At 35.7% G+C, this 16,249-nt stretch overlaps 1 protein-coding gene across 3 annotated transcripts in view; it reads left to right on the top strand.

The window, feature by feature from the left end:
- LOC113508973 (monocarboxylate transporter 12) overlaps positions 1-16,249 on the top strand; it is a 59,613-nt gene that overhangs the window by 34,856 nt on the left and 8,508 nt on the right. For all 3 annotated transcript variants that reach the window (XM_026892194.1, XM_026892196.1, XM_026892195.1), the window contains 5 exons: positions 6,289-6,408; positions 7,316-7,459; positions 8,659-8,785; positions 9,257-9,436; positions 10,112-10,238. In XM_026892194.1, the coding sequence (XP_026747995.1) occupies positions 6,289-6,408; positions 7,316-7,459; positions 8,659-8,785; positions 9,257-9,436; positions 10,112-10,238 (698 nt within the window). The remainder of the gene's footprint in view (positions 1-6,288; positions 6,409-7,315; positions 7,460-8,658; positions 8,786-9,256; positions 9,437-10,111; positions 10,239-16,249) is intronic.

The following is a 16,249-nucleotide window of genomic DNA, read 5'->3' as shown; positions in this document are numbered from 1 at the left end:
TCGCGGGTTTTGTTACAAACTTTTAAGTCATAGATCATCACCATCGGCCTAGCCTTTTCCCAACTATGTTGTGGTCGGCTTCCAGTCTAACCGGTTTCAGCTTAGTACCAGTGTTTTACAAGGAGCGACTGCCTATCTGACCTCCTCAACCCAGTTACCTAGGCAACACGATACCCCTTGGTTAGAATGGTTGTCAGACTTTTCAAGCTTCTGACTACCTACTACTTTTAAGTCATAGATAATAGACGTAATATTCTTTATTGCACACCACATAAGTACAGGATTGGATACAAATAAATAGTTTCTTCTTCTTCTTCTTAGTCGTTGCACTCTTGGCAGAGTGGTCGTGGTAAATAGTTTCATGGTGCTATAATGTACTTCCTTATCGCTAAAAGCGATCCTTTAAAGACAACCTTTGGATGGACTAGATTCTGAAGGACTATATTCTGTCATATGCCTAATACCCTTAACTCTTCGTGCCTATAACCACTCCGCTATTGGTGCAGTCTATATCACTACTCATTCTTCTGCAGTGTCCAGTTTAACCCAGCTCTTAGTGATCCTAGCTGTTGTCAGCGGCTCCGCCCGTTACACATCACGATTAAACATAAAATCGAGAGAAAACTATCTAGAAAACTACTAAAGGTTAAAAATTATATTCTGTGTACCAAGTTTCGTTCAAGTCCACTAGCTTTTGCTTCATCATCATCATCATGATCCACAGCCTTTATCCTCCCACTGCTGCATGGGCCTACCCTTTCTCGTGCCAATTTCTACGGTCCTGTTCTAGCCTCATCCAGACTCGACCCGAGACCTTTATTATGTCATCGACCCATCTTGCTCCCGGACGACCGACGCTTCTTTTGCCTTGTCTTGGCCACCATTCTGTCACCGCCTTAGTCCACCTGCCGTCACTTCGTCTGGCCAAGTGGCCTGCCCAGCTCCACTTCAGCCTCGTTATTGTGTCACCGAAGTCTCGAACTTTGGTTCGTTTTCGGATATCCACATTACGGACTGGCTTTTACTTGTATGCCAAAAATCCATCAAACATTCTTTCGTGTTTATAATAGCTTCGTCTTCATTTAGTCTTCGTCTTCGGTTAGCCTTCATCAATGAATGGGCTAATTACAACGAAAAACTACAAACAAACATGTCAGTTTAATAGAATTAGCATAGATAACATGATGTTTTTTACGTTTTTAATTACATTTTCATTCGCCGTATCAAGGTTAATTAATTAATAGAATGCATATTTATGCATTTGTGTCAGTATTTTTAGTAAAACAAAAATGAAATGTTAACCTTGTTGAAGTTACTTAGGTTAATTATTGTTAAGTGGTTAATTGTTAATATTAATTAAAATTAAATACCTGTAGAATGCATTATTATATTAATGAGTTATAAAAAATATGAGTAATTGTGTCCGTAGCGTTTGTTAGTTGTAGTGATCGACTGTTAAGCATGGGTTTGATTTCCGGGTCTTACTGAAAATTGTTATTGAGTTTTTCTGCAGTTGTTTCGGAGTTAGGAACTGCATAGATGTATCTTGAAAAAGATTGTTATGATCTGCTGTAACTAGCCATTTTACTGTTAGGAGTTGAAACCCATTTGAAAACTTATTACTTTGCGTATCTGTTAAGGGTCCCGTACCTAAAGGCTAGTATCCGCCCACAGCAAATCGAAAATGATCCCATGGGCAAATAAAATCCAGATAAAATCTATCCTGTCTTAATCCTGGTTATAAACTATCTGTGTACAAAGTTTCGTCTAAATCCGTTCAGTGGTTTTTGCGTGAAAGAGGAACAAACATCCATACATACAAGCTTTCGCGTTTATAATATTAGTAGGGTAGTAAGATTTAGGTATCTTGTCTCGACGGCCATATTACTTCATATAACTTGTATTCCACTTACATTCTAAGCATTCGGTCTAGACATTGGACGCCAGCCAAGCACTAGGGGATGTCGACATGTGAACATTTGTATAAGTTATCAGGAAAATAGGACGCACCCCTATTCTATGTTAGTAGACCGATTTAATTAAGCCTTATGAAGTTCGGTAAGTCTGTAATGATACGACGTAATCTAATCGTATCATCTTATGTGGACGTTGGTGAGTTAATCTGGGCCATAGACTGTCTCCAAACCTTAAAATCAACGCTGGGATTTTGTCTTGCATAAGGTCGCCGCATCATGCTGAGCGAGGGCCGTATTGCGTGGTTGTGACGCCTCGTGTTTGATTATTTCTTTTATTGTATTGTTTTTATTCTGTATGCGTATTCTATTACTCAATAAAACGTATTTTCTTTCTTTTCTTAGCAATCATTTTTTTATGCCTGATGAAGAGCCCGTGAGGTGTGTTCAACTCAATGAAATTAGTAAATAGCCTAAATACAGTGTTTCTACTATGATGACGCAAAATTCTCGCTATTACAATACTACAACAAATAACGTAATTACGTTTAGAAGAAAAGACTCCCGCGCTAAGAAATTTAATCGTTCTGTCGCGCTGATTCACAAACACTCATGTCACATGCACAAGACACCCAGACTCAGGACAACCGTAAGACTAGTATTTGTGAACCTTTTCACAAAAATGCTTGTCTTACGCGGAGATCGACCCCGCGGTAGTTTACGCATGTGGTGATGACCTTTACCCATCTACCCGTGCAGTCAATATCATCAGTAGTTCTCCATCTCTCCCATCCAGTTTGACGCAGCTGTTTACGAGTAAAACATAATAAAACGATGTAAATATCAGGAAACAATATTTAGAACGGTTCAGGGAACTAATGACTCACGCATGTGGCAGATTCTCTTTGTGACGCTTCTCGTGTTTGTTTGTCTGCGTTTCGTTATAAGCTTTGTAAATGTTTGTTGGCTGGTGATATGGTTATTGAGGTTTCGTACCTAAAGAGTATAACAAAAAAATATACTAAGAGAACTGCGTGTCCTTCTGTCACCAAGCTATATCTCAGGAACAACGATGCTTGATAGTTGAAATTTTCCCTTTTGATGTATTTCTGTTGCCTTTATAACAGCGTAGAATAGTACCTGTGATAGCAATGGCTATAACTTTGAACTGTCCAGTTATCAAGGTTCATGAGATACAGCTATTAATCTTGGGCTCCGATATTTTTTAAATCGGAACATAATAAAAGTGAATCATCATCATCATTCCCCTGCCCTTATCCCAATTATTTTATTTGGGGTAATTTTTACATAATAAAAGTGAATATCGAAGCTAAATACTGTTATGGTCATTAGTAGTAGTTGACGACCTCCGTGGTCGAGTGGCGTACGCACCGGTTTCAAGGTGTCGCTAGCTCTGAGGTCCCGGGTTCGGTCCCCGGTCGAGTCAATGTAAAAATTCACATTTCTACATTGTCTCGGGTCTGGGTGTTTGTGGTACCTTCGTTGTATCTGAATTCCATAACACAAGTGCTTTAGCAACTTACTTTGGGTTCAGAACAATGTATGTGATGTTGTCCACATTTATTTATTATTATTTATTTATTTAATTTGATCGGTATGGTCATTTATTACCATTTTCTTTGGCCTATTTGCACAGAACCCTCAAAGTTGTGCCCTCAATGGTCGCTTGACCGTTTTATCTCTTGAATACTAAAGTTAATGAGGTTAAAAATCTCCACTAGTTTAATAAATACTGGCCTTCCTTGTCTTTCTTCCAAAATGGTAGAATGTGGCACAGAACCGAGATAGATGACCGATAGCGAGATTTTTGCCCAGCAGTGAGTGATACGAATGACGAAAAAAGTTGCGGAAAAAAGAAGACCAAGAAAAATTTTACACTGCGGCATCGAACAACCACGTGGTAATACTGTCGTTTGTATATGATCGTCACGCATTTCTCGGGAACGCCCTATTTTTTTCGGACTGGGCGATGATAGACGGACGAGCGGGGGAAGAAGCGTATAAGACGAAAATAATCATACATACATAGATGAATACAGAAAACATATCACCTAGTTATTTACTTATGTTACAGACGTTTTACTCACGCGTATTTATCGGGATCGCCCGACCAGTTTCGGAACCAACCGGAGTCCTTAATCATGACCTGACGCAGTGATGAGGTCAAGTCAGCACTAGTCGGGCTACCCCGATAAATACGCGAGAGTAAACCGTTCCTAATCTGATTTCTTATCACAAAAAATATTACAATTATTGTGACAGATTTTTATTTTGATCTCTGGTTAAGCCACGCTTGATACGGTATAATAATATGAATAAATTACTTGGTGCCTCGAACTCATATCATTGGTTGGTATTTTTCGGGGATATAAAATCTTAAGTTAATATGTATATAACGCGGGCGGGCTTTTCATTATTATTATTTTTATTGGCCTACAAATAATACTAGTATTAACATATTAGTATCGCAGTACCTGTTACGAATACATTCGTTACTATCAAAGACTCCAGCATAAACGATTGGCTCCCTGCCAAGCCGTAGGGTGCTCGCCTCTGACGCCATAAGCATTATTTTTATCTCCTAAACGCTTAATGGCGGATGGTTTAATAATGACTCGCCCGTTGGTCTAGTGGTCAGTGGCCCTAACTGCTATACCTGAGGTCTTAGGTTCAATCCCTACTCAGGACAAATGTTTGTGTGATGAGCACGATCATTTGTTCTGTATCTGGGTGTAATTTATTTATTTATTTAGGATTATGTACGTACATTTATCAGTTGTCTACTCTTCATAATACGAGCTTTGCTTAGTTTGAAACTAAATGGCGTTGTGCAAAATTGTAAAATCTATACAAATATTATAAAGCTGAAGAGTTTGTTTGTTTGTTTGAAGTGTTTGAACGCGCTAATCTTAGGAACTACTGCTTGGAATTGAAAAATTATTTTTGTGTTGAATAGACCTTTTATCAAGGAAGGCTATATAGGCTATATTACATCACTGCGACGAATAGGACCGAAAATACAAAAGAAAATGTGGAAAAAACGGGAAATCTATTCATCTTTGAGGGCTTCCATTGCGTGTGCTGCGAAAACGGTACAAGATATTCTAACCACGTGGACGAAGTCGCGGGCAACAGCTAGTAGTATTATAATTGATCGACTGGTGATTCCTCAATGTATGTTAGTGATTCAGAAACCAAACTAGCCAGCATGTTCCATATAATAATTAAAGTTTTGGAAGGAACTAGGTTATGAGGTCTTTATGATTTATTGTACGGTTTGAACTCATCCCCATTTTGGTTCAAAAAGTATATTATTGCCAAATTCTCTTCGAAAGTTAAGCCAAGTAGGCTATTGTGTTACATTGCCAAACATCCAAAAAGGTCTTCTTATCTGAATTCACATAAATTGATCGGTTAGTTTACGGATTAAAATAAAATTTAGTGTTTAATATATTTGATAATGCAACCTCCTTTCTTTATTAAGAAACTTTCCCGTATTAGGGTATTTAATACTTGTTGCGTTGGGTTTAACAACAATCATGACACATGCACAATGATACCCAGACATTTTACTCATGGGCATTGAAATTGGAACCGACCAGTAAATGCCCACAGGGGTAGTAAACATTAATTATTTCACCACCTGAGATTAACTCAAAAAAGTGACGTGTCATGTCACATATCGGTTCTATTTTAACCTACAAGTGACTTTAGCACACTCTTCCGTACATTTCAACATTTTTGATGCGTTTTATATTAGAACTAGCTGACCCAGCAAACGTTGTTTTGCCTAATGAATTATTTCTAGTTGTATGTAATTTTAATGCCACACTATAAAAAAAAAGTTTCGTTCGAAAAATAAAAAAACATTTTTTAGTATGAGCAGCCCTTATCACTTAGGGGTATGAAAAATAGATGTTAGCCGATTCTCAGACCTACGCAGAATACGCATATAAAATTTGGTAAAAATCGGTAAAGCCGTTTCAGGGGAGTACGGTAACTAACATCGTGACACGGGAATTTTATATACTAGATTAGATTAGTTTATTGGTTTAAATAATAAGGACGTATCTAAATCTTTTCAATCTCTACAAAAAGGAGGATTTTCTCATTTCGTCTGTATTTCTTTTTTATGTTTGTCATCTCAGAACCTCAGACTGGATGAACAAATTTTGTCGATACCATTTTTCATTTTACGTAAAATTGCTGTCATTCAGTCGGACGTATGTCTTTGTGTTTTTTTCTCTTTAAAAAAAAATTGTCATTCATCCATGTTATATCTTATGAAATTTTCTTCCTCACGGTCTCATTACATTTTCCCTACTACTATTAACATATTCCCTTTCTTTCACAGTGAAGCTCCCGGAGGACTCGGCGGGTGTCGGCGGCGGCCGGTTCACGATCGGTCCCGCACCCGAGCGGGACTGGGAGATGGTGCCGCCAGACGGCAAGTGGGGCTGGTGCGTGCTCGTAGGTAATCTGCCCACAAGTGGCCTTATCGTAGTATACAACCTCCTCACTGAGATATGGCAAAAACTTTTTAGTCTACTTGAGCACTTGCAATATATGTAAGGAAGTTTCATCATCATCGGCCTAGCCTTTTCCCAACTATGTTGGGGTCGGCTTCCAGTCTAACCGGTTTCAGCTAAGTACCAGTATTTTACAAGGAGCGACTGCCTATCTGACCTCCTCAACCCAGTTACCTGGGCAACACGATACCCCTTGGTTAGACTGGCTGTCAGACTTTTTCAAGCTTCTGACTACCTGTAACGACTGTCAAAGATGTAGGAATAACAGCCGAAATCCACAATTTAACGTGCCTTCCGAAACACGGAGGAACTCGATATGACAAAGATGGTACCCATCTACGGACCAACCGCGTCAAGCATAGCTTAACCTGTGATCGAGCAAGTGTGATTTTTCTTCAAAATCTAAATAAGAGCGATTGAGATTATGGGAATTAAAGCTAAATGACATAATTTATTGTTTGTTAAATTTATTTGATCTTAAATTAAAATCTAGTGCGCTTTTTGTTCTGCTTGTAAGACATACGAATGATTTTTAACATTGTCGAAAGAATGTCGTAGTTGCATTGCGGTTGTGCACAATTATTTGTATGCACACTGTGCAGGTTCGATCCCGACACAGGCAAAGTACTGATGTATTTTTTTATAAAGCTGTATGTCCTTTCTGAATTATCTTAAGACCCCACTGCAAACGGTAAAAATTGTAAGGAAACCTCTATTTCAAATAGTGGAAGCCGCAGTGAGCTAGCGTGGTAATCAATGCTCCAATCTTCCCAATACGGGAAGAAGCCAGTGCCCAGTAGTGTCACATATACAGGCTGTAGTTATAACACTTACTATTGTAACACATTCCAGGAGCAACATTAGTGAACATCCTCATCCCCGGTACGATCAAATCGTTTGGAGTACTCCTGGTGGAGTTCAACGATGTTTTCCAATCGAGTGCGTCCGCATCGTCCGGGATCGTAGCTCTGTGCTACTTCCTGTACAGTAGTCTGGGTAAGTTGGAACAAGGTTGTATCAATTGATCAATCAATGATTTATCTTCTATCTTCTTCTTCTATCTTCTAATATATAAAGTTCCCGTGTCACGATGTTAGTTACCGTACTCCACCGAAACGGTACGAGCGATTTTTAGGAAATTTTATATACATATTGGGTAGGTCTGAGAATAGAACAACATCTATTTTTCATACCCCTAAGTGATAAGGGTTGCTCACACTAAAAAAAAATATTTTATTTTTTGGACGAAATTGTTTGTTTTTATTTTTTTTATAATGTGGCATTAAAAATAAATACAACTAGAAATAATTTATTAGGCAAAACAACGTTTGACGGGTCAGCTAGTGTTTTATACATTTAATCTTTACAAACATTTCATTTTAACAAATTGCGTGTAAAAGCTTAGTTCACAAATCAAAATATAAAAAAACGTTTTTCGTACTATCAATCATTCAGTCATCAATCAATCACAGCTTGAGCATATGAACAAGCCGTGATGTTGGAGTTGAAATTGGGACTCCGACTTTTCCGTTTTCCAAATAGATTTTCACCACGGATATATAATGCTTGTGTACAATGATTACACACAGTCGATGTAAATAATCGACATTGATCAAATTTTGGTGACTTTCAAAAGTCATTCATCAAATATGTATTTTTTACATAAGGAAATAGTTTTTTTCGCTCTTATACGAAGAACTGAAGATAAGACTGGACTCCACTGCAGTCGAATCCAAATTCTATTATTCATTGCAACCGTGGTGATCTATGCTCAATCCTTCCCCATACGGGATGAGGCCTGTGCACAGCTGTAATTAGGGGGTGATACTATAATTGGAGGTTATCTCAAGCTGGAAGGAGGATCCTGTCACATATGAGAGACGCAAGTGGCCATAAATTATAAAAGACAAACGTTTTGAGGAAAGCTTTTATCTTTGGGATCTTAGGATAATCCTACTAATATTATAAACGCGATAGTTTGCATGTATGTATATGTATGTTCGTTCCTCTTTCACGCAAAAATCACTAAACGGATTGAGACGAAAATTGGTACACAGATAGTTTATAACCAGGATTATCGTATAGGATAGTCTTTATCCCGGTTTAATATTCCCGTGGGATCATTTTCGGCGGGTGGGCTCGTGGGTACTTAATAAATATTTTCAGTATATTTACTATAATGTTGTATCTTCCAGGTCCTTTATCATCGATTCTCTCAGTGAAGTGGTCGTATCGGACGGTGACGCTGATCGGCGGCAGTTTTGCTGCCTTCGGAATGATATTCAGTAGCTGTGCTTTTTCTATCACCTATTTATATTTTAGGTAAGAGTAAATACCTATTATATTTGCATTGCTTTTTATGAGGATTTTCTGTACCCAAATACTTAAAAAAGTAAACCTTTTACCGAGGCATCACTGTCTATCCGTCCGTCTCAGGGTATTATCTCGTGAATCGTGATAGCTAGTGTTGAAATTGTAAAATATCATAAATTCCAGTTAACAATAAATGCTTATATAAAAATAAGTTTAAGCATTGCTTATTAAGGTTAAAAAATTGATGGGTTTCACGAGGTTTTCTTATTTATTTATTTTGCCGCTGTCTTACATGAAAGGAACCCATTATTTATGAACCATTGAATTTTTAAACTTTCTTATAAAAACGTCTTAACTTTTACCTCATGATTTTTCTTCTCAATATTTAAATCCATTGTGTTATAGTTTGCGTGTTTGTTCACAAGAAGTCAGATTACATTCCTCTTAATATATTTATATTCTTTCTCTTTCCCCCCACAGTTTCGGCGCAATGGTGGGTACAGGCGCGGGCCTAGCGTTCCCTCCTACCGTGTACATAGTAACGTCCTACTTCGTGCGTCTAAGGGGCCTCGCCAATGGCATCTGCATGTCCGGGAGTGCGTTTGGAAGTATCATACTGCCACCGGTACTCAGATATCTCCTGGAGGAGTATGGTTACAAGTGAGTTGGAGTTTTGTGGACTGAAGCCATTTATAATAATGTTCTATAACTTTGAAATAACGCCATCTAGTTGCCAACTAAGCAAAGCTTGTGTTATGAGTACTGGATAACTGATAAACATACTTATATATTTATGGACAAATTACACCCAGACACAAAACAGTAGATCGTGCTCATCACACAAACATTTGTCCGTGGTGGGAATCGAACACACGACCTCCGGTATAGCAGTCAGGGCCACTTACTATTAGACCAACAGGCCAGTCAAATATTGTGTAATACCATATTCTAATATGAAGGTGTATCAAAATTGGCCATTCTACTGCCTATGTGACGGTTGCCAGGTGACCATAGATATATTATACACTAAGTCGTAGATAGACAGAAATCTTTTTGGATATGTGTCAACGAAGAAAGTGTATTTACTTGTAAAATCTAAATCCGTTATGATTATAACTTGCTTTTGTAATATTGTGACGCCCTCACTTAAGAATTGACATCTTTTATCGCGAAGCAAGTCACCCAGACTCAGGACAAGCATTCGTGGATCACACAAATACCTGTCCTACGCGAGGATCGAACCCGCGACACGTCGCGCACAGTGTGCTTGGCTTGGTGACTTCAACCACTCGGCTATCCGTGCAGTCAACAGTACCTTTTGTTATTCATTTCCAGGGGCGCGGTCCTCGTTCTGGGCGGTATAATGCTGAACGTTTGGGCGGCCGCGTTACTCTTCCAACCAGTTGAGGAGCATATGGTGAGAAAATACAAGGAACCAGAAGAAGACGAGGATTGTCCGCAGGTCAGTCTAGATCTAGATATAAAGAACAGCTAGTTTTATGGAGAAGTTAGTCAAACAGCGTGAATAGGACAGTCGACTTATGGTGGGTAATGTGATATTTCCACTACTTTTTTTTTCTCTAGCCTACTGTGGCCTCCTACTGCTGGGCAAAAGCCTCCCCCAAATCCTTTCACGATTCTCTATAGATATATAAATATATTCTACAACTTTCAACGCCATCTAGTCTCAAATCTCAAAGCTTGTATTATGAGTACTATACGACTGATAAACATGCTTTTATTTCTAAATACAAACATATTATAGATAAATTACACCCAGATTGAAAAACAAATGATTGAGCTCATCCCACATATTTGTCCTGGGTGGGAATCGAACCACTAGACCAACAGGCCAGTTGACAGCAGATAGATGGATAGAATGTTCTTTATTGCACAACTCGAAATTACAGGATTTTACAAAGAAAACTAGTACTAATAAAATAATAGAATTTAATAAAATATAGTTTTTGAATCGCATCGGTTCGGTCCTATTCACGCTGTTTAAGATAACCATGACTTGTTTTGATCCTTTTTTGATAAATTTTCGTTTGATTTGGAGTGGATTTTTTTTCAGACTATCTTTTTAATCCATACGAGATAGTATGGATTTCGTTTCGTTTGACGTCTATGATAATTTCTCAACTTGATTCACACTTTTTAATTGTATTTACCACTGTATCTTCTTAATATTTTTAATTTAACAAAAAAATCTGTGAATTATGTTTAGAAGTTAACTTTTGATTTTTGAGTTAATTAAATGACAATGAACGTCAAATTTCAGTTAAAGCTAAAATGTTAACATATTAATTTTTGTGTTAATTATAACTTACTGAACCGCGGTTAAATCGATGTTCAGAACGAGGATTATTTAACTTATTTTTCATTAGTTTTCCTTAATAAATATGGCGAGAAATTTATGAAAATAAGATAACGTTCTTTGGAAACTGTCTTCTTTCAAGTTGTCGCTCAAGTGACTTATTTACCTTCATTCAACAACACCTAGACACCTTACATGCATTTGTCTCAGAAGTATTTACAAAGGAAATTCTATGATCTTATCATATGTCCTGTCCATCCAAAGGTTGTCTGGAAGATATCGCTTTTAGCGATAAGACCGCCATTGTACCCTAACATTGTATGTATTAAGAATCACTGCTGTAATCCCATGGTGTACAATAAAGAATATTCTAATCTAATCTACCTAAGTAAAATGATCATATTTTTTCTTGTAATAATATCAAAATTTTGCAGTGACCGACACGAGCCATGATTGTGACTTAGATTTGTTCACTACCTAAGCCTTTGTGTCTAAATTAAAGTAAATAAAATTTTCGTTCAGTTAATTAAATTAGTATGTGAAGATGCTAATAGGTATTTATTCAAAGTTAAATAATCCTTGTTCAGACTTGGTTCTTCATATTTCGTACCGTTATAATTTTTAAAATTCTCGGACAAGTTTTCAAAAACTAAAGTGTATTTTTGAAAATGAAACTGGCTCTCATGAGCGGGCGGTGCATCAGAGCAAAAGTAAGCAATCCATTTTTATTATGTTTATAACTAAGGTTATTTGTAAAATAATAAACATTATATAAGACTATGTTGCTAAAATTATAAACAACAATTTTTGCTCTTAACGAAAATAGATTTTATCTTTGTATATAAAAATAAATTAATTTCTACTCAATTTGAGTATTAAAAGTTAATCTCTATGTAAAAGCGAATATAAATAAATGGACCCTTTTCGTTTAGACTTAAAAAATGTAGTAAATTTTGGTGTTCCTTTTTATACAAACAAATATTAAATAAATAAACGACTGGTTTGTGTCAGTGGTATATTTAATTTGATAATTTTTATTTATGTTTTCCAGGGGTTTTTAAGGGTTATTTTAAATTATTAAGCTTTTTTTAAGTAACTTAAAAAATTGAGCATAAGATGATTCCTATATTTTCTAACTCTAGAGCTTATCTTTTCTAATTATCTATTATACAATAGGGTATTTGACAAAAAAGAAAACTGTTCAGTCATACAGATTTGCAAAAAATATTGAATCTTTATTGAAGTCTATTAAAAGAATACAAATTGTTGTTTATCGTTTTAGTAATATAGTTATGTGGAGTTATTGGATATAATTGTTGACAACAAAAACTGTTGATAATGGATAAAAGACATAAAAACTATAATAAACTAGAGAATTGAGATTATGAAAGAGATTGAAATGAAACTACTTTTACGGATTTTATCGCTATTTAATTTTAAATTTTAGTTGCTTAAATATGAAGGTAGAACGAGCAACATCTTCTGTCAAGACGAACGCCTTCTCAGTCTGCCCGTAATAATGATACCTGCAAAGGTTTCGAAACGTCGGGAACTAAAATCTAAAATTATACCGCGATAAAATCCCTAAAAGTAATTTCATTTCAATGTCTAACATTCGCGTAAACCTAGGAAACCACTATTATGAAAGAGGTTTGTCAACGTTTCTTATGCCTTATTATGAAGGAATATGTAGGTATGTACCAATGAAACACTATATATTTGAATATTTAGTTGTCAATTGATGTATTCGATAATGCTACAGACGAAATATTTTACAAATAACCTTAATTTATTGTGGGCTGTAGTATATTTTGAGTTAGCATTGAGTAGATGAAATAATACCTAACATAGTTCAATTATTAACATGCGTTTTTAATAATTAAATAATTATTAATTTTGATGGGCTTAACACGAGGTTTGATGGATAGAAATGGATGTGATTGGGATGTTACATTTGGGTTAATTTTCAAAATTTGGGTGAAATGAGGTGATGGGGTTGCGACTAAATTTTGTGTCCGCTATTGGTATGATTTATACTTAAACTTTCAACCGACCTAAACGACGAGGCGATCTTCAATTCTTTTGGTTTTCAGTGCTCTGAATGAACCAATTTTGTTGATCCTTCTTTCGTTGAATGTAGAATAGCTCCTATTTGGCACCACATTTTGGTTCAAGTTTGGCTCAATAGTTTCTACATGTAAACGGCTGTATATTTTTGTTGTTAAAAATATAATGTTTTAACCCAGTTTTTTCAAATTTCCGGCTAATGTTCCTGTTTAGCAAGGATTCTGGTTTTAATACCTTTCCTTCAAATGGCCATCAAATGACTCCTCCCACTTACGGTTGAGGGGAAGGGAGTGTTAGATTCCCACCGACTAAAATCCACCCCTGTTCCTTCCTTCGCCCTTTACGTACCGGGGCCACGGTAACCCTTTCGGACAATCCCGCTGGTGGTTATGCCTGGCGATCGAAAATGGTTTAGCAAAAATAGGATTTATTTTTGTACTAGCTTTCCGCCGCGGCTTCGCCCGCGTAGAGGTGGGCTATATCGCTTTTCCAAGAGAGCTCTTCAAAAGTCAACTCTATCTCTGTACCAAATTTCATTAAAATCAGTTCAGTGGTTTAGACGTGAAAGCGTCACAGACAGACAGACAGAGTTACTTTCGCATTTATTATATTAGTAGGGATTAAGTAGAGTCATTTTTTCAAAACTAATAATTTGAACCTGAAAACAGAAAAAGCCCTTCACAATTAATTAAACATAGCTCTTTTAAAAAAACTCCGTTAGGTATTCCTACATGTCCTTGTAAATATTTTTTGTAAATAAATATCAATGTTTTTTTTTGGGGAGATTCCTAAGTGTCGTTTTTTAGTTTCTCATACTTGCTTCGCTTCTGCCACTAACATATTATTGTTTTAAAATAATCACTTTTGTCAATATATTGTCTCATGGAGTCATGATAGCGATTTTAATAATAATATCATTAAAATTCATTATCGTATTCATTTGAAAATTCTAGGCCATAGAAAATACAAAAATAATACTTATTAATTCCTGAATGGATCTGCTATCCATTTAGGAATTGTAAATATATTATAATTATATATATACACCGTGAATTTTAAGTCGTCTTACAAAAGCAGCCCAGTTCGCGTATCCAATGACTAGAACACGTTCATGATAAAAAAAAATAGGTATTTATGAGATTTGAATAAATTTAAAATGAAATTTTTATTCAATATTATGATGCAATTCGTAGTTTTTTAGAAACAGCTCTGTTGTGAGCGCGGTCCGAGCCTTGTAACAATGGTGAGGGGCGCGGGCGGCGGCGTTTTTATCATTTTTAAGAGTATATTTCAGATTTCTCTTGTTCAGTTTGTCGTCGTACTTATTATCTTAATTGATGATAAAAAAATAATAATCCCGCCTAGGGGTAATTTACGTCGGATACATGAACTGGGCTACTTTTCTAAGACGACCAAAAAATCACCGTGTATAGTTATAATTATTTTTTTAACTATTATAAATATATTATTTTACATCGAGAAACAGTAAAGTTAACAAAAAGCCAACATTTCTAAAAGTGTTCACTTTGGATATTTTCTAGTTTTTACAAAAAGGTGTGAACACACATATTTTTAAATAAGCCAAGTAACTGTATTATTAGAATGTTACCATCATAATTATTGAAGAATTCTTCTTCCTTTAACAATTTATTTAAATTTATAATCATATACCGAGTTGTCAATTCTCATTTTACATACTTTTCTGTATTCATTGTTTCAATAACAAGTCACAATTAATTCCATCCATATTAATTAAGAAGTCATATTTGTGAAGTTGATGGAGATAATCTCAGAAACTCCTTAACCAATTTTGATAAAACAGGTGCTTTAGTTTTTGTAATAAAAACATTACAATACAATTCAAAAAATCATTTGTACACATGCCAAAGCGCTTTCTTTCAATGATTTTATCAAGAAATAATTTACAAAATACATTATCCTCTCTTTAAACATTGTCGATAAGTGAAACTACCATGAGTCAATATATTTAAACCTGTGTTGTAACCGAGCAATCGTTTCATTTTCAAAAAAACCGCATTTTTATATATAAATAATGGATGTGCTAATGCTAATATTGAATAACGAAAGTGATTATATATTTGTGTTGCCATATTTCAGCCCTTAATGATCAAATAGGTAAAACTCGTACATTTTCATTTGACTCAAATTGTTTGATAATGTCTTTCTGTCATACTGTAAATGTCATTTCTGTTTTGTGAACTATTTTTTTTTTTGTTTTTGAGTTGAATCAAAATTGATGTGTTTTACTTGAGTTGGTCGTTGAGGGTCATAAAATTCATGGCAAAGTTAAAAAAAAAAGATTTTTTGAGTCATTAATTTTAGCTGTAGAGACATTTCGTATTTATAAAATCGTCAGCTGATCAAATCCCTGCCGATGTTTGGAAATAAGGGAATGCGTATTTAAGCTTAATGTCATTTCTATAAAATGCAATGACTGCACGGATAAGTCGAGTGGTTGAGGTCACCACGCCAAACCCACTGAGCGCGACGTGTCGCTGGTCCGATCCCCGCTTACGACAAGCATTTGTGTGATCCACGAATGCTTGTTCTGAGGCCGGGTGCCTTTGTGCATGTGACTTGAATGTTTGTGAAATCCCCCTCGAAACAAGGATTAAATTCATAAACGTGGGAGTAGATTTTAATAAAAACACAGCGGTCACATTTGCTAAGTGTAGAAATGTCAGCTATAAAAACTAGACATAAAAGAATATGTTTACTCAAAAAATCTTTTAAATTTTTTATTTATTACCTTTGAATATTACCATAATTATTTGTTTACATAGTAGCTTGATTTGAATCAATATAATATTTAACTAGACATATTTTGTTGGGCTTCATAAATAAATTATACTAATAAACAAAATTTAACATTCTTGGACAGTATTTGAGAAATATTTTCCAATTTGCCAGTATTTTAAGAGACGGCAGAATAGGGATGACGGCTGCGTATAAAAATGTAAAAACCTTTTTAAAAATATTAGTATTCTTGTCTGAATAAGAAAATTTTTCAAAGATAAACTGCTTTAAAGGATTGTGACGTAACCAATTTGTAAAATTTATATACAAAA

Source organism: Trichoplusia ni, chromosome 3 (genome assembly GCF_003590095.1).
Source record: "Trichoplusia ni isolate ovarian cell line Hi5 chromosome 3, tn1, whole genome shotgun sequence".
Taxonomy (NCBI): Eukaryota; Metazoa; Arthropoda; class Insecta; order Lepidoptera; family Noctuidae; genus Trichoplusia; species Trichoplusia ni.
The sequence above is the reverse complement of the archived record's forward strand: the minus strand, read 5'-3'. Positions and strand labels throughout refer to the sequence as shown.